At 37.5% G+C, this 21617-nt stretch overlaps 1 protein-coding gene across 3 annotated transcripts in view; it reads right to left on the bottom strand.

Moving 5' to 3' along the window:
• Positions 1 to 21617, bottom strand: part of SLC39A8 (solute carrier family 39 member 8) — a 74933-nt gene that overhangs the window by 27248 nt on the left and 26068 nt on the right. For all 3 annotated transcript variants that reach the window (XM_077755749.1, XM_077755747.1, XM_077755748.1), the window contains exons 3-6: positions 21399 to 21561; positions 13688 to 13857; positions 12474 to 12596; positions 11362 to 11529 (exon numbers count right to left, since the gene is read on the bottom strand). In XM_077755749.1, coding sequence (XP_077611875.1) covers positions 11362 to 11529; positions 12474 to 12596; positions 13688 to 13857; positions 21399 to 21561 — 624 coding nt within the window. The remainder of the gene's footprint in view (positions 1 to 11361; positions 11530 to 12473; positions 12597 to 13687; positions 13858 to 21398; positions 21562 to 21617) is intronic.

The raw sequence follows: 21617 nt of genomic DNA on the forward strand, positions 1-21617 counted from the left end.
CCAATCTTTCTCACAGAGGTTCTATAAGATAATCAAGTCTTAATGCTTTAAGGTATCCATCATGCCTAATAAATTATTTTCTCTTCTGTGCATGTTGAATGATACCCTGTACCATCCTCAAAAGATGAGAGAAAACAGTAGCTTTAAATCATCTTCTCCTCTCACAAAACTGCAGCTGAGGAAAGCTCTAGATCAATGATTCTGAATCAGAAACTATCTAATGTCAACCAAGGGCATTTAGAAGTGTGAGGGTAATGGGAGCTATTTTTTGGTTGTCATTAATGACTGGAGTGCTATGTCTGACAAATAGCACCCTGAGAGCCTTAAATGTTCAATATCCTTCAATGTACAGGGCACTTTAACACAAAGAATTGTCCTACACAAAATGCCACTACCACGCATCTTGGCCCTAGACAAACTCTACACCCAGGCACAATGAGACATGGATAAGAATGTACATTGTAGCATTGTTGTTATAGCAAAACTCTAAAAGGAAAAATATCAGTGTCAGAGGAAATGGATAAATAAGTAGTGGTAATATCATGCAGTTAAAATGAATGAAGTAGAAATGGAAGTACTAAAATATGGGCAAAAAAAGCAAGTTGCACAATGAAATGTCCCAAATACTGTTTTTCAATTTTAAAAATGTAAAATGCAACACATTACTTGTGGATATATAGATATATAATAAAAATAAAAGAGCATGAATAGATATGGTAAGGTTAAATTCATGCAGATGACACAGATGCGACTGACATATGCATATGATAGAATGCTACAAAGCAGTGAAAATGAATGAACTATTATCATAAACAACAATATAAATAAACTTCTCAAAGGCACTATTGTGAAAAAGAAGCCATATACAAAAGATTACATACTCTATGAAAAGCTCCTATTATGACATTAGAACTCATAGGAGCAGTTTCCTTCAAGGGGAAAGGGTAGAATCATTGGAGAGGGGACAAAGAAGGCTTCTGAATTGCTGGCGACATCCTATTTCATGGTGTAAGTAGTGGTTCCAGGAACAAATTTACTTTGTGAACCTTCATAGAACTGTACAATGATGTACCGTTGACACGTTAAATCCTCATCTTCTGAGGGTATTTTAAAGGACTGTATCCTACAGTATGTAGGATAGGAATTAGTCAACATAACTATGTCAATTTCTAGGGAGACTGAGAAGATTTTTCTTGGAAAGTCTTGTCTTTGAACATCTTTTCCCTTTTCTTTTTCACTTCCAGATATTTACTCATTCAACAGAAATTCAGTTGGATGTATATGTATATACATGCAGAGGGAAAGAATGCCCTAAACGTCTACAAGTTATACACAGAAGTCAAATTTCATAATGCTTTAATTATGTTTGCAGGGACCTGGTAGTATACATCAATTGATTAAAACTTTAAACTCCACAGAAGTAGTAACCCCGTATACTGTTTATCAGGAGATTGGCTAATATCTTCCCCTTCCATTTGGATACCATAGCATTCCCTGACTAAAACCCATAAGCAGCTGTCTGTCCTTGAGCAAATAGATGGAATAGTACAGATTTGACTAACTTTAAAAACACTTTCATAAACACTAACTTATTTAATTCTCCCAGCTGGTCTAGTAGTTGGTGGTACCGAAATTCTTTCATTAGGATTTAGTGTGTCAGTAGTAATACCAGCCTTCTTGTGTGAAATCAGGGATGTCCTAGCTGCCCAAATGACTGGCTAATTTAAGGGGTCATTGCCGATAACCCTAAATCTCTCCTTAAGGAACATCTTTAGGAATGTCCTTTCAACTAAACAGAAATGGACTTACAAGTGCATAGCTGAACAAGTCTGATAGAGAAGCTGGGGCACAAAAACCTGATAATATCATTCAAATGGCAAATTAAATTAGACTTTAAAGTTTTATTCCATTAAGTGAGAATAAATGTTTCAAATTCTCTTGTCTATTTAACAGAAAGTCAAGGTCAGACTTGAAAGCATTTATATTCAGAAGGTTGTGTTTATTACCAGATGGCTTTCAAGTTTTAAAAATCAAACTTTAGTTTTTAGGAAAAGTAATCAAATTGCAAAAAAATAAAAAAGGTAAATAATGGTGATAAGAAACCATGAAAAATTTGTATTTTAGCCTCTTATTGTGTTACTCTGTGTTTCACTGTGTTTCCCAGTGAAAAATATAGAGATTCAAAAGCCCTTATGGCTTAGTACAAGAAGCCCTCTTGTAAAGGATATTGTGTCAATAATTAAATATATAGAGTTAGGAGTTATTCCCAGTGGAATAAAAATTCAATTGATAGGATTTGATGAGATCATATAATTAAAGCCTAAAGAGGAAGATAAAAACTGGCAAATGGAAGCAAAGAAATATGTATTTATCATATGCATACAATGTGTCAGACATATTTTGACATAAGTAACCCACAATAAATTATTTAATTTTCACAAAAAAATCATTAACTTAAGGATTTTTGATCATTATTTAGCAGAGGAGTAAACAAAGCCTCAAAGACATTAATTGATTTTCCCCAAATCATACAACTAACATTTTATTGCCATGACGAGAACACACGCCCATGTCACTCCAAAACCCTTGCTTCCTCCTCCACATCCAGTTGCTCTGCAAGCAAAAGGAGATTCAGAGAAGACACCAGAAAAGTAGTAGCTAACATGAGAGGTGAAGGTTATTACAGCATCACAGAAGCCACCTAAGGAGTAATTCCAAGAGGGAGGGAATGGCTTTCAGTGAAGAACTTGCCTTTATATTCCTAGCATTCAGCCAATAAGTACTCAAATATGGGCTAAACCACAGGTATATCTCAAAAAGAATGAGAATGCATGTTAAGAATACAGTATGTGGGGCGTCCGGGTAGCTCAGTCAGTCAAGCTGGATATCAGCTCAGGTCATAATCTCACGGTTTGGGAGTCCGAGCCCCACATCAAGCTCTGCGCTAACAGCATGGAGCCTGCTGGGAATTCTCCCTATCTCCTTCTCTCTGCACGCCCCCCCCCCCATTGCACTCTCACTCCCTCAAAATAAATAAGCATAAAAAAAAAGAGAATATAGCGTGCTACCTAGAAAATCACTTGTAATACCCCAAAGAGAAATTTCAGAGAATAGGTAGTGATTTTTTAAAATCAGACATGATTAAATATTTGAGATGATGAAAAAGAGGAAGGCACACATAAAGACTAGTTAGCAAATGAAAATAATAGGCAGAGTAGCGCAGGGTAAGGGTTAACAGATGGGCCTATGAGTCGGGATGTCTGGGTTTAATCCTAACCTGGTACCTGTGTGACTTTGGTTAAGTTACTTAACTTCTCTATACTTCAGTTTCCACATTGTTAACATGGAGTTAATAACTGTACTTACCTCATAGGGTTGTCACTATAAGGAATAAATGAATTAATATATGTAAAGCACTTAAGAAAGTAACACAGAGTCTTCAGTATTAGCGAGTTTTTCAAGAAGCTGGACAGTATAGGGAAAAGGAAGTTTGAAAACTCTTGGGGAGTAGCAGAGTCAGGAAGAAAGAATAAGGTAGAAAAGACTTGAGCATATTTGTATATTTGTAGACATGGGGAGAAGGAGAGATTCAGGAAAGATAAATGGAAACAAGAAGAAGCCATGGGAAAGATGAGTACCTCTGGAGGAACTGCCTTTAAAAAAGAGAAAGGAGGGGTGTCTGGGTGGCCTGGTCAGTTAAGCGGCCACATGTGACTCTTGATTTCGGCTCAGGTCGTGATCTCATGGTTCGAGAGATTGAGCCCCATGTCAGGCTCTATGCTGAACAGCCTAGAGCCTGCTTGGAATCCTCTCTCTCTCTCTCTCTCTCTCTCAAAATAAACTTAAAGAAAAAAATTTACCTAAGAGAGAGAGAGAGAGAGAAAGGATACAAGTCCTGACACAAATAAAAAAGGTGGAGAGCAGAGAAGGAGACAAAGCAGTTTTTAAGATGTAACAGATGATGTGAAACAGCAAAGTTCACAGATTCCAAATAACAATCTCCGTCTCAGTAAAGAAGCAAAGGTAGGAGTGGGAATTTTGGAAAGTAATGAAAAGGTTTTAGAACCAATATTCTTGAAAATTTGAAAAGGTTCACTAGAGATGAATAAAAGTGCAGTTAGTATTAGTGAAGTGGGCAAAGTTCAGAGGGATTCAGGTATCAAGTTTTGTGACTTTTCCAGCACAAAGACTAGAGCCAGATAAAATGAGCTGCAGGGCAAAGAAGCATCAAGATCCAGTGAGAGAGAGCAAATTCCCCTGACATCGGAGCCCTACCCAGAACTCCTCTTCACGGCTGCCCATGGGGAACTGTCTGCTTTTTCGTAAATACCAGTCAATCAAGATCAATGAAAACAACTTGTTACATAATTTTACTACTTACGTAGTTTTCGGTTTTAACTAACGGCTGACATAACCACATAGAGGAATGTAACTGTTTTCCATTTACCAAATACTGTGATTTTAAACAATCAATAGGTTTTGAGTGAAATACAGCAGAATGGATATATATATATATTTATCTGTATTCCCTTTTGAAACTCCTTAAAATAAGAAATAAAAGGGTCATAATGCCAGTGACAGAAAGCATGGCAGATGATACGACAACACTGAGATATTTATTTTGGAAGATGAAAAGTGGAGGATGCATTCTAACTGACTTCATACAAGAAAAAGTCAACGGGAAACAAGGTGATGTGGTGCCGAGAATCTCAGAGAACTTTAGAGAATGGAGGCATCAAGTACTTCTGAAGGTGATGGGAGAAGACTAGAACTAAAAATAAGAGAATTCAGGGGCACCTGGGTGGCTCATTTGGTTAAGCATCCAGCTCTGGATTTCAGCTCAGGTCACGATCTCACAGTTCAGGGGATAGAGCCCCAAGTCAGGCTGTGTGTTGACAGCATGGAACCTGCTTGGGATTCTCCCTCTCTCCCTCTCTCTCTCCCTCAAAATGAATAAATAAACTTTAAAGGAAAAATAAGGGCACCTGGGTGGGTCAGTCGGTTGAGCATCTGATTTTGGCTCAGGTCAATATTTCACAATTTGTGAGTTCGAGTCCCGCGTCGGGCTCTGTGCTGACAGCCAGCCCAGAGCCTGGAGCCTGCTTCGGATTCTGTCTCCCTCTCTCTCTTCCCCTCCCCCACTAAAGCTCTGTTTCTCTCTCTCTCTCTCTCTCTCTCTCTCTCTTTCTCTCTCTCTCTCCTTCAAAAATAAATAAACATTAAAAAAATTTTTAAAGGTGGATGCTTTCCACATTCTGGTATAATATTTCAGTTATAAAAGAGCTGAAAGTTTATTCTATCCCATTGATGTATACTCAGTACTTGAATACTGCCAAGCACATATTAGGTATTCAGTAAATACCTGGTGAATGGATTAAGTGTATTTAACATCTATAGGACTCTCATAAAGACCCAAGCACTTCAAAAATGTTATCTCTCTATCTGGAGTATATCACTTCATGTCAATTATTGACAAAGGAAGTGCCCCAAACATCACCACATTTTGCAGCTAAATTCCACTTCACTTTACTTCACCTCAGTTTTTTTTAACTATTTATTTATTTACCTATTTATTGAGAGAGAGACAGAGACAGTGCAAGTGTGCAGTGCCTGATGTGGGGCTCAAACTCACGAACCATGAGATGATAAACCTGATCCGAAATCAAGAGTCAGATGCTTAACCGAGACACTCAGGTGCCTCTGTTGCACCTCAATTTTAAACATAAAATCCACTATAGTTAACTTCTAAAAATGGCTGATAATAATTGTTCTTCTATTAGGAAAAAAAGGGTGACTCATCACTTTATCTTTATTGGCATCGATTCCTCAATTAAAGCACAAGAAGTTTCCTTTAATAAAAGACTGATTACAGACTACAGGAGAAATAAGTCACATGGTCCCTCTAGTGGCCCAGCAAAGCTAACACTCCTCAGAGTACCCAACATTCCTAAGAAATCAACCCCTAACAAATGCAATCCTTCTAAAGCTATAGATTCACAGGGGAAAGACTCATCCGGCTGACATGATTTCACAGGTTTATATAATAGAGAAAAGAACAAAGTAGCACGTGTCACAGGGAGAGCTATGAAACGTTACCTAGTGATAGTAACTGATTAAGGCAAACACATACACACCTGTGCATTACATGGATTATGGTGCCTAACATTTACAGGGTCTGGAGCGAGGGTACTAAGGAGGTCTTAGAAATTTGTCTAAATATTTAAAAGTTACTGGGCACTTGGGTTGTTGAGTCGGTTAAGCGTCCGACTTCAGGTCATGATCTCAGGGTTCCTGGGTTCAAGCTCTGTATTGGGCTCTGTGCTGACAGTTTGGAGCCTGGAGCCTGACTCAGATTCTGTGTCTCCCTCTCACTCTCTGCCCCTCCCCACTCATACTCTGTCTCTCTCTCTGCCTCTCAAAGATGAATAAATGTTAAAAATTTTTTTAAAATAAAGTTATAATCAAGCTAATGAACTGGTAAACAAAGTATCTTCTATCCTCTTACTGTAACAAATATACTTCCATGGCAATACATTTTTTTAAATGTGTAAAGCTCTGGCTTTTATATGACATCCCTAAGATGTGCATTTTAATTATTCTGTAACAATGCTTTTGTTCTTCCTATATTCTAGCAAAATCTAGAATCATGTTATTATTATTTAGATTGTCATATGATTTGCATTCTATTGATAGAATGTCAAATTAGACTACTTTTCTTAACTCACTCTTAGTTTCTTCTTGTTTTCAATTTGGGAAAAAACCTTCATTGTGTTGATGAAGAACCATCAAGGAAATTCTTAAGGCAATGTTTGGACTCAGAAATGAACTATGAATTTTCCATGTCCTGTTCAATTCATACAATGGAGTCATATAAGTTAAATTCTTTTTATCATATAAAAAATTAGGGGGTGCCTGGGTGGCTCAGTTGGGTAAGCATCCAATTCTTGATATCAGCTCAGGTCCTGATCTCACCATCGTATATCAGGTTCCATACTGAGAGCCTGCTTGGGATTTTCTCTCTCTCTCTCTCTGCTCCTCCCCTACTCCCTCTCTCTCAAAAAAAAATAAACATTTTAAAAAGTTAGAAAATATTTTTTAAAAACTTCTTTAATGTTTGTTTGTTTATTTTTTGAGAGAGAGAGAGACAGAGACAGAGTGTGAGCTGGGGAGGGGCAGAGACAGAGGGAGACACAGAATCTGAAGCAGGCTCCAGGCTCTGAGCTGTCAGCACAGAGCCTGCTATGGGGCTCAAACTCATGAACCATGAGATCATGACCTGAGCCAAAGTCGGTGGCTTAACTGACTGAGCTACCCTGGTGCCTCAAAATAGAAAATATTTTAATTTTATTATTAAAATCACTATAATTTATATTACTCTATTATCTCTTTAAGCAATATATAAACCTTTATGTTATTTCTTAACTCCAAGTTAGTTAACACGTAGTGTAGTATTGGTTTCAGGAACAGAATTTAGTGATTCATCACTTACATATGACACCTAGGGCTCATCACAAGTGCCTTTCTGAATGCCCATCACCCATCTAGCCCATCCCCCAACTGCTAGGCCATAGATTAGTTCTATTTTTAAGTTTTTGAAGAACCTCCAGACTTTTCCAGAGTGGCTGCACCAGTTTCCATTCCCACCAATAACGTGTAAGTATTGCCCTTTCTCCACATCCTTGCCAACATCTGTTGTATCCTGGGTTGTTAGTTTCAGCCATTCTGACAGGTGTGAGGTGGTATCCCATTGTGGTTTTGACTTGTATTTCCCTGATGATGAGTGACGTTGAACATCTTTTCATGTGTCTATCTCAGTGACTTTGGAAAGGTGTCTGTTCATGTGTTCTGCCATTTCTTCACTGGATTATTTGTTTTTTGAGTGTTGAGTTTGAGAAGTTCTCCATAGATTTTGGATACTAACACTTTATCCAATATGTCATTTGCAAATATCTTTTCCCGTTCTGTCAGTTGCCTTTTAGTTTTGTTGATTGTTTCCTTCACTGTGCAGAAGCTTTTACTCATGATGAGGTCCCAACAGTTCCTTTTTGCTTTTGTTCCCTTGCCTCTGAAGACATGTCTGGTAAGAAGGTGTTGTGGCTGAGGTCAAAGAGGTTGCTGCCAGTTTTCCCCTCAAGAATTTTTTAAGAAAACTGAAAATAATGGGGCTCCTAGGTGGCTCAAGCAGTTAAGTGACTCTTAATTTCAGCTCAGGTCAGGATTCTATGATTCATGGAATCGAGCTGTCAATGCAGAGCCTGCTTGAGATTCTCTCTCTCCCCCCTTCTCTCTGCCTCTACACATGCTGGTACTCTTTCTCTAAAAATAAATAAATAAACATTTAAAAAAAGAAAATTGAGGGGTGCTTGGGTGACTCAGTCGGTTAAGTGTCCGACTTTGGCTCAGGTCATGATCTCGCAGTTCGTGGGTTTGAGCCCCGCATCGGGCTCTGTGCTGACAGCTAGCTCAGAGCCTGGAGCCTGCTTCAGATTCTGTATCTCCTTCTCTCTCTGACCCTCCTCTGCTCATGCTGTCTCTCAATTTCTCTCTCTCTCTCATAAATAAATAAAACATTAAAAGAAAGAAAGAAAGAAAATTGAGAATAATAGTACATTACTCAGTACTTAACTGTGTCTTCATTTAAGACTATACTTTCAACCAGATGGCCAGAAAATAGTCCCCATCAGAAATTAGTGTCAGGACTAATGGCTCATCTCAAGGCCTATCATCCTGGAATACACCTTCTCTGAGTTCAGTTGGACTTCTCATTCCCAGAAGTATATTTCCAGAATCCTAGCTTCATTACGTGCTCTCACTAGATTGGTAGTTTACTGTGGTTTACAATTCCACAGTCATTCCTATTCAGAATATAGAAGGCATAGTGACACTGGGTCTCCAGCAATGATATCAGGAAGTCCAATACCACTTCAGTTCTAGTTCCCTTATATATAACCCATCTGATTACTCTCAGAGATTTTTAAACAGTGTTTTTCTCCGATATTTGCGTAGCTGGCTCCTCTTTCTTATTATCCAATTCTCTGCTGACCTCTGGAGGGACCTTTGTCGATCAGTCAAAGAAGCCCCCACATGTCACTCCCACATCACCATATTTCATTTTCATCAAAGTATTGCTATGTGATATTTTATTGTTTTACTTTTTTCTATGTTGTCTACTAAATAAAAACCGTAAGCTTCACAAGAATTCATTTGCTTCTGAATCCCCAGTGCCCAGGACAATGAGCAGGTACTCAATAAATGCTTATTGAGTAAATGAACGAAAGCCTGTGTACTAGCACTACTACCAGAAACAGAGTAAGAATAGCTTTTCAACTGGTATTTCTAAATTACGTGAAACAAGACCATGTTCAGGATCCCATTTTTGTCAGAGTGCTAATATTTACCACAAACACATCTTCTGGCCATAGTAAATCATAAATTAGGAGCCCGAAAACTCTAAAATTAAAATTAAATTTTCAAGCAGTTTCATTTATTTGCCCTCAGAAAGCAACAGCCTAGGATCAAATTATCTTCTACCCCGTTGAAAATTAATAGTTATCAAGTCAAGAGTTAAATTAAGAGTTATCAAGTCAAGAGTTAAATTAATATTTATCAAGTCAAGAGTTAATGTCATCGTCTTGAGTCTAGTAGAGAATTTGTGACCTGAGGAAGGCAATCCAGCAAGAATGCAGGCTTCAGCATCAGATGGCCTCAATCCTGATCCAACTTTGCCACGTAGGAGCTGTGTGTCCTTGGGGTGGTTATTTAACCTCTCAAAGCTACAGTCTTTGAATTATGACAGTACCTATCTCTTAAACTATGATGAGTGTCCACAGAGGCCATTCATTTAATTCTCAGCACAGTCTCTAAGCATTAATAAATGTTAGCTATAATTATTGTAAGAAATTATCTATTTGAACATTTCATATTCTTTGCAAAATCTTGGCTGAAAACATTATTCATTACATTGCATGAAATAATTTCCTCTCTTAGCTTAGTGCTAACACGAAACTGCCTCTTCAAACACACTTGAGATTTTCCTTAATCAGGTGGAGCAAAGTATATGACCGATCATGTTTTCTTTCCAGAAGGAAACTCAGGTCATATGCCATAATAACCTCTTCAGATATTTTTTTTCTACTTAATTGTTTTTTCCTAGGCTTTCCTTGATTTTATTTTCAATGTTTCTTTTTTATATCATGTTTTACTTTGTAGCTTCTGGATCTATTTACCAGCTGAGTGACCCTGCAGAAGTTATTTAACATCTAAAGTCCCATTTTCTTCATCTGTCAATGAGAATTGTTGTGAACACGAATGATACTGTCACCCTAGCACTCCTTTTTCCTAAACAGTCCTCTACTCCATCCATATGCCCTGACAGCCATACAAGGGGCCCAACTCTCTGTTAGTCTAGAAGGGGACATCTAATGCAAGCCGGACCAAGGAGACAGTTGCCAGGAATTTTGTATTTAGGACTGAAAGAGTCAGGTCACTTTCCTTCTAGCGGCTGAAATTATAAGACATAAATCTCAGGAGTTGCTAGTGGCTGTGTTTTCCACCTATGGAAGGAACCACTGAAAAGTGCAGAATGACTCTAAGACACGGAAGAGAGGGAGGCAAAGGAGTTCTGCAGGTTCTAATGGTTCCTAGGTTCTCACTCTTCCTATAGCCTGGCTGTTCCATTAGACAATCCACTATCTCTCCAATAAAGTCTCCTTTCTGCATACATAATTTGGGTTTGGTTCCCATCATTTGAAACTGAAACAGTTCTAAGATGTAAAAAATAAACCCTACTTTGAATAATTGCTATAAAAAGTAAATGAGACAAAACAATTAAGTGCCTAGCATATTACCTGGCAAATAATACTCAAGAAATGATACCTATTAACATTATTTAGAAGATGGGGATGCAAATTCTAAATCAATTAATTAATGAACACAATTTTAATAGCTTACAAATCTTGTTTCTTGAGGTTTCAAAATTATTCCATGGGATTCTTTGGTTTTGGATCTTGAAAGAATTGCAAAATAAGAGAAATGCTCTGATTAACTTTGCTACATATCACTGTACATATAAATCTGAGTAGCTCATACATATAGTTAAATGATCTTAGGGAATAGTGAAGTCTCAGATCCAGTAACCCACAATTTCTTGCTTAACTCACTTGTTTAGAGTAAATATAGGGAGGAAAATTGTAAACAGAATACAAACTTAGATTCTACTTAATTCCACATATACAAGAATAAGTGAGACGCATTTAAGTGTATAAATGTTGATGTGGTTGCATTTTATAACTTATTGTATAAGTAAGTCTTTACATTGTATAAAGGATGCAATACAGTAAAGAGAAAATGGAGTTGCCATACCTGGAGAGATACCACGCTGACATTATCAAAATGGATGTGTCCGTTAGGTTCTGTGACAGCCGGATTTGCATAACATGTCACACCATTGATTGCAGGTAACGTTTTAGGTTGATGAGTTTTCTCATGAGAAGGACCAAAGTCATCACTTGCAAAGTGGGTATGATCATTCTACATGAAAAAAATTTTTAAAGTAAGAGGAGGTTATAAGAAGACAAAATGGTGGCTCACACTTCCAAGAAAGTAGGGAGTCTAGTGATTTTTATTTGTAAGAGAAAATCTATATGACTATTCAATATGTAATCTTTTTAGATTTAAAATGTATCTTCGGGGCGCCTGGGTGGCTTAGTCGGTTAAGCGTCCGACTTTCGGTTAGGTCATGATCTCGCAGTTCGTGGGTTCGGGCCCTGCATCGGGCTCTGTGCCGACTGCCGGCTCGGAGCCTGGAGCCTGTTTCAGTCTGTGATTCCCTCTCTCTCTGACCCTCCCCTGCTCACCCTGTCTCTCTCTCTCTCTCCTAGAAATAAATAAAATATTTTAAAAAAATAAAAATAAAATGTATCTTCATTTATTAGATTTTGTTTTTTTCTGTTTGTTCATGTTAGGATAAATATGCCTTCTTATTTTGATGAACATGAATGAACACAAATTGTGCACCATTTTTTTGGCATTGAATTGTTGGCACTTATTCCAATTCTACACTACGAATCAAGTGTTCTCTTATACTTATTAATATATTGACTCTTCCTTCTCCTCACATTCACAAGCCTAGTAACTGAGCTGTTCATAGAATTATAAAAATAAAATTCCAGGGACACCTGGGTGGCTCTGTTGGTTAAGAGTCTAACTTCAGCTCAGGTCATGATCTCAGGGTTCGTGGGTTCAAGCCCTGCATTGGGCTCTGCTCTGACAGCTCAAAGCCTGGAGCCTGTTTCAGATTCTGTGTCTCCCTCTCTCAACCTCTCCCCAACTCATGCTCTGTCTCTCTCTCTCTCAAAAATAAATAAAACATTTTTTAAAAAGAATAAAATTCCTGCCTTTATATTCCTATAAAGCTATATATAAAGTAGACATAGGAAGTCAAACATCAAATATTTTAAATAAAATCCATTTACCTGACCATATGCCTTTAATAACATCTTAAGCACTCTTTCAAAAAAGAAAAGTAGGTAAAAACCACCAAACACAGCAACTGCCTTCTCAACATAGTTGTCACTTTTGGGATTGAACCCAAATGCCTAAGAGAGAAAAAAAGTTCAGATAAGACCAAGTCCTTTAACTGATTTTTAGAAAATAATACCAAAATCTTTTAGTATACAATTTTTACCAAAGTTCTAAGTCCATCTTCAGATAAGTTAATATTGGGAATATACCCACCAAAATTACAAAACAAAAACTCTGAAATTTAAGTAACCAAATTATAAACATAGAAAGTTTTGTTAATTAAAACCCCAGAGTATCTTCTAGTTTCCTGGCTATATCCTTCAGCAATATTTACCTTGAAAGAGAAAGGTTTTAGTGGTCAAAAAGAAGCACTGATTCACATCTTTATACATATTAAATCTAGGTAATTAAAAAAAATGAGACATTGATAATCCATTTTCTCTTAAAAGTAATGTATTTGTCCATCATATCCAGAGTTGAATTTTTAAAGCAAATATGGCAAAGTCATTTGGATTACTGTTTTCCCAAGAGAGACCTTTTAAAACCTAGAGGATCCTGATAGGTCCTAAAGAGATAAAGAATGCAAGGGTTGGCCCCAAGAATAAAGAAGAAAAGAAAGATTTTCACATGCACACACACACACACACACACACACACACGAGAATGAAATAATCTACTGTTTAAAGGACATAGAGCAAGAACTAGAGTTTCAAATTATAAAGAGCCAAGGTGTTCCTAAGAAACAAGAAACATAAACTTAAGTAAAAGCTATAATAAATGTATGAGGACATTTTGTGGTATATCATCAGTAAATCTGACATTGCATGCTCTTTAGAAAAGTAAATAAATAATAAAAGTATGTGGAAAAATTAAATTCTCCAAATGCAAGACAAAAAAAAAGTTTTAAAGCCCTCAGAGGTGTCCCAGAGCTGTCTGGGCACGTCCTGGTGGCTGGCCTCCTAGAATATTAATTTTATCTCCGACACTAACATCCCCTGTAGCTTTAGACAAGCTTTTTCTTCTGCTGTGATTCAGCTTTCTCTTATCCAACACTATCAAGCAGACCATAAAATGCTGTGATAATTATGGAGCCTTAAAATATACAAAGTGCTGAAATATTTAAAAGAAACAATTATTCACAGACATAAATAGCCAATGTCCTTACCTCTGGAATAAGCTGGAAAATAGCATTTGAAAATAGAGTCCCAATAGCCAGACCCACAAAAAATGTCAAAATCTTAGGGAAATAAGATTTCTTTATCAATGGAGTCAAAACCAATCCGAGGAGAGATGCCAGATTAATAATTGTCACCGACAGGAATCCATATCCCCAAACTGTAGATGAGAGGAAAAGAGTAGCAATTAATCAAAGCAAAGGGGCCAAATGAAGTCTTACTGTAGAGTAAACTTGAAACACCTTGTTTCTTTAAAAGCTCGAAATAGGTATCTTCTTTAAAACAACAAAATCTTCTCAATGAAAATATACAGAAAACTGTCAACATTACTATAGAATAATAAATATTCATAGTAACAGTTTAGCTTCACTAAACACTTTAGCTTCAAAGTGACCATAGTTGCTTACACTGAGCTTGTCATAAGCACTTGTCTGCAGGTGCCTGTAGAGGGCACCTTGGAAAGGCAGCCCCTCGGCCCTCCAGCCGGAGCCTCCAGGACCCAGACTCAGCCAAGTGCCATGAGCACTCAGGAGGGCAGCACGAGGAAGCCAGAGTGGAGATGCATTGCATAACTGGAGCTGCCGAGTTCAGATTAAGGCAAAACGATCCTAGAAAGTGAAGACTCTGGTGACAGAAGGAGTGACAAGTCTTTCATCTCTATCTCTAAGGCCTGGTGCCCAATAGGTGCTTAATAAATGTTGCTTACGATGAAATGAATGAATGTTATCCTAAGCCATACGGCTAATGGCATATGTGACCTCAATTTCCTCCAGATTGTCCTAGAGGGGTGGTTCCAGGACATACTTGGAGTGCAGGTGAAGCATGCTGTGTGACCCCAGGACAGTCACGGATGGCAGTGTGGGCTGACATACAAATGGGCCCCTGGAACCGTGCAACACATGGCTTTGCCTATGTCTCCCACACTGTGCACGAAAGACAACATAAAAGGCTAGAAAGCTGCCTCTGCATTGCCACTTCTTTAAAATGTGCAGAAAACATTTTTAAATGTTAGGCCTCTTTTCTCACTGGCACCCTCAGTAGAGCACCATAGTAACACTTAATGCTTACGAGTGTTTGCCATTGCCGGGTACTCTGCTAAGAAACTGATGTGTATTTAATCCTCACAAAACCCTGTGAGGTAAGTTCAGGTAGTACCTCCTCATACAGTTGAGGAAACCAAGACATATGGAGTTCAGGTGAGCTGCCCAAGTCATGTAGCTAGGAAGCTGGATTGTGAGCCCAGGCAGTCTGGCTCCAAGACCAACATAGTTTAGCAATATGCTTCCTTACTCCTGTAGAAGTATTCTAATTTTCAAAAAAACCAAGGGACTCAACAAATCTATAAAGATTTAATATTGTGCTTCCTAAATACAAGATTGCTCACCATTATTCTAGTTCAAGCGATTCTATCTAAAAACAATCTGGGGTGCCTGGGTGGCTCAGTCGGTTAAGATTACGACTTCGGCTCAGGTCATGATCTTGTGGTTTGTGGGTTTGAGCCCTGCATCAGGCTCTGTGCTCTCAGAGCCTGGAGCCTGTCTTCAGATTGTGTCTCCCTCTCTCTCTCTGCCCCTCCCCCGCTCATGCTCTGTCTCTCTTTGTCTCAAAAATAAATAAACATTTAAAAAAATTTATCAGGGTGCCTGTGTACCTCAGTCGGTTAAGTGTCTGACTTCGGCTCAGGTCATGATCTCATGGTTCATGGGTTGGAGCCCCACATCAGGCTCTGTGCTGAATGTTTGCTCAGAGCCTGGAGCCTGCTTTGGATTCTGTGTTTCCTTCTCTCTCTGCCCCTCCCCCCCTCACACTCTGTCTCACTCTGTCTCTCAAAAATAAATAAATGTTAAAAAAATGTTTTTTAATTTATAAAAACAATCTTATCAAATGTTTATGGAGCCTCGGATATAGACCAAACCATGGTTCTTGCCAACAAGGAACATGGATCTTTTGCTTGGAGTACTGGGAAAGGGGTAGGCACAGGCACACACAAAGCAATACAAGTTAGTTTGTGCAGCATACCAAATGAAATGAACAGAAAATAAATGTTACTGTTGCCACAAGAATCATCACAGCACTGACCATGACTTTATCTTCTCCAGATGCTTTCCTATCAGTTCCAGACCCCTGACCGGGCCCTGCAAAGTCATCTCATTGGAACTACAAAGGTCCACCTCATTCCCATTTACTACCTTATCACCTAACACAAGCTACCTACTCCCCTCAGACTTTCAATGTAGAGAAAGCTCTCCATCCCCAAATCTCCCTCTATGGTATATTGATGTGTAGTTCCCCTTAACACAAATAGTCTTCTATCACTTCACAAGTCTATATGCATGCATTCATTCAACAAACATTTATAATCTCATTGGGTAAACAGGAAAGGTACATGCTGAAACTAAAATAAAAATGCACAGTTTTTGAGTACCAAAGTAAGGCAAAACCACATACACATACTAAATACATCCCCTTCCCCTAAGAAATCTGTAATTTCCATAGATAGCAGAAGTGTTAGGATCAATGTCAATTTGTCACCAAACCAGTCAATTTCATAGACAATTGGTGACCAAACACTATCAATTTTTCTTGAGACCTCTCTCACTCTAGCTTCTCCATCCTCATTGCCAGTGCCTTGGGTTGAGGCCCTCGGCCTCTCCCACTTCCTCTTCTGATGCATTATGAGTCTTCTGTCTGATCTTCCTCCCCCTACTTGACATGGCCCCCAGACTTACATCCTAAAACACAAGATCATCTCATGCCCCTATTCAAAACTGCTGTTCATAAACTGACTCCCACACAACTTCTCCAGTGTTATTTACATGCTTCTCAACATGGCCTTTATGCTAACATAATGCTTTCCAAGTACAGAATTACTTTACTTGTAGTTCTCTATCTGAAAAGATCTTTCTACTTTTCATTGCCTAAGAAAGTCACACGTGTTTCTCTAAATCAACCACAAAGCCTCTTCTATGAAACCTTCCTAGCTCCTCCAGGTGGCTGTCCCTTCCTCCTCGAGGTCCCCATGGCTCTTTGATTAAAGGTAATTGGGCCACCAACCATATCTTGTGTGCTAACCTAGTTCTATCACTTTTATAATTGTCTACATTATACAAATTAAGAGATTTTCAAGAAGAGCTATTTTTTTTCATTCTCAGTGCCTAGAATATTGCCCAGCAAATAGCACACATTTTTTAATGAATGAATTCATGAATGTCATATTTCATGGTACAGCCCAGAACTCTTGCCAAAAAAAGAAAAAAAAATCATTTGCCTATCTAATCTTTCCAACCTTAGTCACTATTGTATATATTTGTCAGAACTAGTTGGGGAAGTTTGGGAATATGAATCATCACCTTCTAAGCAAACTACATAGCTTCCTCTTCTTATGTTGTTAGGACATTATTAAAGAAAAAAAGTTCCATTCATCCACTCAACTGGGGCACCAAAGAATAAATTACTATAAGAAATTTACTTGGGCCTCTCCATATATACATAGGACTCTCTCTAATGATCTGATTCAAAGAGGATCTTTTCTCTCTGCTTCTTAGTGAATTCTGAAAGATTTTATAAATTTCCAAGGAAAATTGGTAACAAGAGCTACCGTTTATTGAAAGACCACTGTTTGTTAAGATTCTTCTAAAAACTGCATCTACTCTAACTCATTGAATCCTCCTATTTCATAGAGTTTTTACAAAAATAAAATAAAGCCAGTTAATGTTGTCCCTGGTATATATAGTAAGACTCCAATACATATCATTATAATATAAAAAATGATAAATTAGTAAGCAGACCACCATATAAATTTCAGCTCATTTAACTCATTGTTATATAGTTAAAGAACTAGGAGTGAGGAGCCCTCTCCTCCTTCCTCAGATATTCCTCCTGGAGGAAGCCATTCAACATCTCTGGAGCTTAGACTTATGTTACTGGTTCTACTACAGAACTGGACAATGTGATCTCCAGGGATGCTACAAGTAAACTTCTATTGTGCTTACTTACTATTTGAATTAAATAGCATTCGGTGACCCCATCAAAAAAAAATGCACCAATTTTGGATCATTAAATTACTGCTAAAACAATTAGTCTATCTCTTAGAGAATTTAATTTATTATCCATTTATGGTATCCATCAATAAGAGCTTATAAAGCACCTGAAAGGCAATTTCAAAATCACAAAATATGAGGTCTCTGATATATGAGACTATTTTATCTGTCCACTGAAACGTCAGTGTAAACATGTGTATAAAATCCTTATATCATGACTCCTTTGGATTAGTTTTATTTTGGTTTTCATTCCTTTGAATGAACTCAGAATTGAGTCTACATTAAGTAAACAGTTACATCAAGAATCAAGTGCATTTCATTACTTAAAAGAATAGGCTTACACAGGGAGCATGGAATGGAGTGAACCTATGAAAAATTTTAAGAGAAGTAAATATAGTCTTCCTTCTCTGTGCCAGGCACTGTTCTAGGAACTTGCATATATTAACACATTTGATACCTCCAATAATTCTAGAAGGAAGGTACTATAGTTATCTCTTTTTTACAGGTGAGATATCTGAGGCACAGAGATATTAAATAAATTGCTCAACACAGAAGCACACATAGTTGCACTAAAATAAAACAAGATAGTGCACCAAATAAAGGCAATATAGTGTCAAATGAAACTTCATAGATTAATGAGTACTCTACGAGTTACCTTAATTCTCCAGAAATTTTTCTCTATCTTCTCCCACTGGATCCCACCCACTCCAGCCCCATTTCAATTCCTAAGATAATATATACCCTAAGAGCCAGTTCTTTCTTGGGCCTCTGTCCAAATATCTGGTGCCTGTTTAATCTTGTAACTTAGAACTATTGATTTTTCATTTTATGACTTTGTAGTGTTGACCCTGGAATTCCCTCACTTCCTGCTTCCCAATTCCCTGTTCCTACTTCCTGGTTACTGAGATAGAGGAAACCTGGGAGTTAGGGTCAAAGACACTTTTGAATGTCAGTCACTAATATGAAGAGTAGAGGACTTGCTTTTCTGAAGTTTCATCTCCTATACCCAGAATTATGTACATGGTAGATATATTTTACTTAACAGACATATACATAGTGCCTAAGCAAATGCTATATTATACTCTATATGCTTCACAAATATTATTTCATCCTTATAGCAACCCTACAAGAAAGGTACTGTTTTAGATAAGAAAACTGAGGCAGAAAGACATAGTCATGTGCCCAAAAATAGCTGGAAAATTACAGAGCTGGGATTTGAGTCCAGGTGGGCTGGCCTCAGAATCTATACTTTTATTATGTTACACTATCATTAATGTTAATATATAAAGCATTTTCTGAATTTACTTTGGAATATAAAATGCAAAGTACATTAAACAAACTTGTAGAACTACAAACACATTCCTATTTAGTATATAATCTAAAAAAAATATTTGCCTAAACAATTAGCTGTGAAATTATTGTTATTCACAAAATTGCTAATTATATTGATAAAGTATATTTGGGGATTTCTATTCTACATGTGTGTAAATATAGAATATGAAAGAGAACATGGGTCCGGAAGCTGAGATGGCCAGGTTTGAAGAAGGCTCTATCATGTGCAAGTTGTATACTCCTGAGCAAATGACTTTATACTCCCTGTATATATGTTTCCTTGGCTGCAAATGGGAATTGCAGTTCCTACATTACTGAGTTGTATGAAGATTAAATGAGTCAACATAGATCAAGTATTTGGAACAGTACTCATCCACGTAGTAAGTACTACATATTCATATATACCAAAGGAATCTAAAAGTCAGTAGAATAAGCACTTCCTCTGTTGAGGTGTCCCTTTTCTTCTCTATCTTCTCTCTCTTTATATTCTTTTATACTCAGGTTAGATGTACTCACTCAGACCAGTGGTTTCAAATGTCATTTCTAACATGACAAATCTCTAGCCTTGTCTTGATGTCTGAGCACTAAATGTGTGCATGCTACTGTCTACTGTACACTCTTCTTGGTGGTCTACGTCAATGTCTAAAACTGACCATGTGAAAAATTATACCCAAGCTTCACCACTTGCTTCCTCCATTAAGAAACTGCTGCTCTCAGTTTTCTCCATTTGAGGAAATGGCACAAACTCTTCCCTGGTTTCAGTGGCTCAAACCTTGATTCATCTTTCCCAACCCCCACATCAACTCCAGAGGCAAATCCATGTTAGCACAGTTTCCAAAATCCATTCTGGATCTGATCACTTCTCCTCCTTTCTACTCTCCCATCTCAGCCAAAATCCGCATCATCCTCAGCACCAGCCCTGGGAAAATACCTCCTGATTAATTTTCTTGCATCTACTCATACCCCATTACAATCTATTCTTCAAACTGCAGGTAGAATAATCCTATACAAATCCAAACAAAATCATGTCACTCCCCCATTTAGAACCCTACAGTATCTTCATACCACATTCAGAATAAAATCCAGTCAATTTACTGCATTCTGAAAGGGCCAGGGCACCATTTCCTTCTATTCTCCCTCTTGCTTATTATGCTCCAGACACACAAGCTTTCTTGCAGTTCCCTACATATGCCAAGCTTGTTGTCAAGCTTATGGAGACTGTTCCCTTGACCAAGAATGTTCTTTTCCCAGAGAAGATCTTGCCATGGTTCTCTCCTTGCTCTCAGGGAGGGCCCTGCTCAAATGTAATCTCATCAGAAAGGCCTCCTCTGACTTATTGAAAATCACACTTGCCCACTGTCTCCTTCTATCCCTTACCTACTTAATTTCTTCATAGCACTGATCACTATGAAATTACATTATCTATTTGCTTGTTTGAATAAATGTTTATTATTTCTCTTTTCCATTACACTGTAAGCCCTAAAAAGGCAGAGAATTTTTCTTCTTTGCTACTGAATCCTCAGTGCCCAGAACAGCATTTGGCATGTCATTCAATAAACATTTATTGAATGAACAATGTACAAAAAAATGAGAATTAAAATATCCATGTTGGTCAGGTTAATGATTTGAGAGTACCAAGAAATTGCACATAGCTGGCAAACAGACCCATGGAAGAAGTGGTTTATCTTATTTGGAAAAGAATTCTTCTACATGTTTAAGTATATGAACTATACAGTAAGCATGCACTTGTTTTCTCAGATTTTAGAATTTCTTTGCAGCAGGTTATTCCTTTGAATTACACTACTTATGGCAATACTATTATAGGCAGTTTAAAAAATAGTCACTGACATTTTCCTACGTTAATGAAAATTAAAGCTGTAATAACTCAGTACCTTAATGTTTAATCTAAATGGGATATTCCCTTATCCCTTTACTAAAAATTACAGATAAATTGATAAGCTCTTAAACAATAAGATAAGCACAAGGTAATGGAAATCACCAGATCAATTATGAGCCAAATAGTTAACGTACAATCCAGCATGTACAGTATAAAGCAAATATTGTTTAAAATCAAGAACTGAGTTTTATAAAGTTTTTAAGTGGTACCAAATATAACTTTGACTCCACAAATAGAAGAGAACAATTTATGAAGCTTAAATAAGTTCTAATTATTCATATTCTAAACTTTCAGAGTATAAGTATTTTACCAAGGGCTTCTTATACAGCTTTTTAAAAAAAACAACAAAGCAGTGAAAGAAGCATGTTGATTTAATTTCAGACTAGCCTATAGGCTTTTCAAACAAACAGGAGAAAAAAACTTCCAACATACCTTCTGAAATATTTGGTTTTGTTTTGTGTTTGGGCCGATCCTCACAAGGATGAAAGTTCAGTTGTTGTAAGACCGCTGGACAGATGACAGAGAAGTTAGAGCTGCTTATCTGGGTAGTATTTGAAAAGCCATGAAGGGAAAAGATCTCTTGAGCTGATAGACACTGAAACAAGAGAAACAAAGTAAACATATGTGTTAACATAGTAAAAGCATGCAAGC

Source organism: Crocuta crocuta, unplaced genomic scaffold (genome assembly GCF_008692635.1).
Source record: "Crocuta crocuta isolate KB4526 unplaced genomic scaffold, BGI_CrCroc_1.0 scaffold92, whole genome shotgun sequence".
NCBI classification, from domain to species: Eukaryota; Metazoa; Chordata; class Mammalia; order Carnivora; family Hyaenidae; genus Crocuta; species Crocuta crocuta.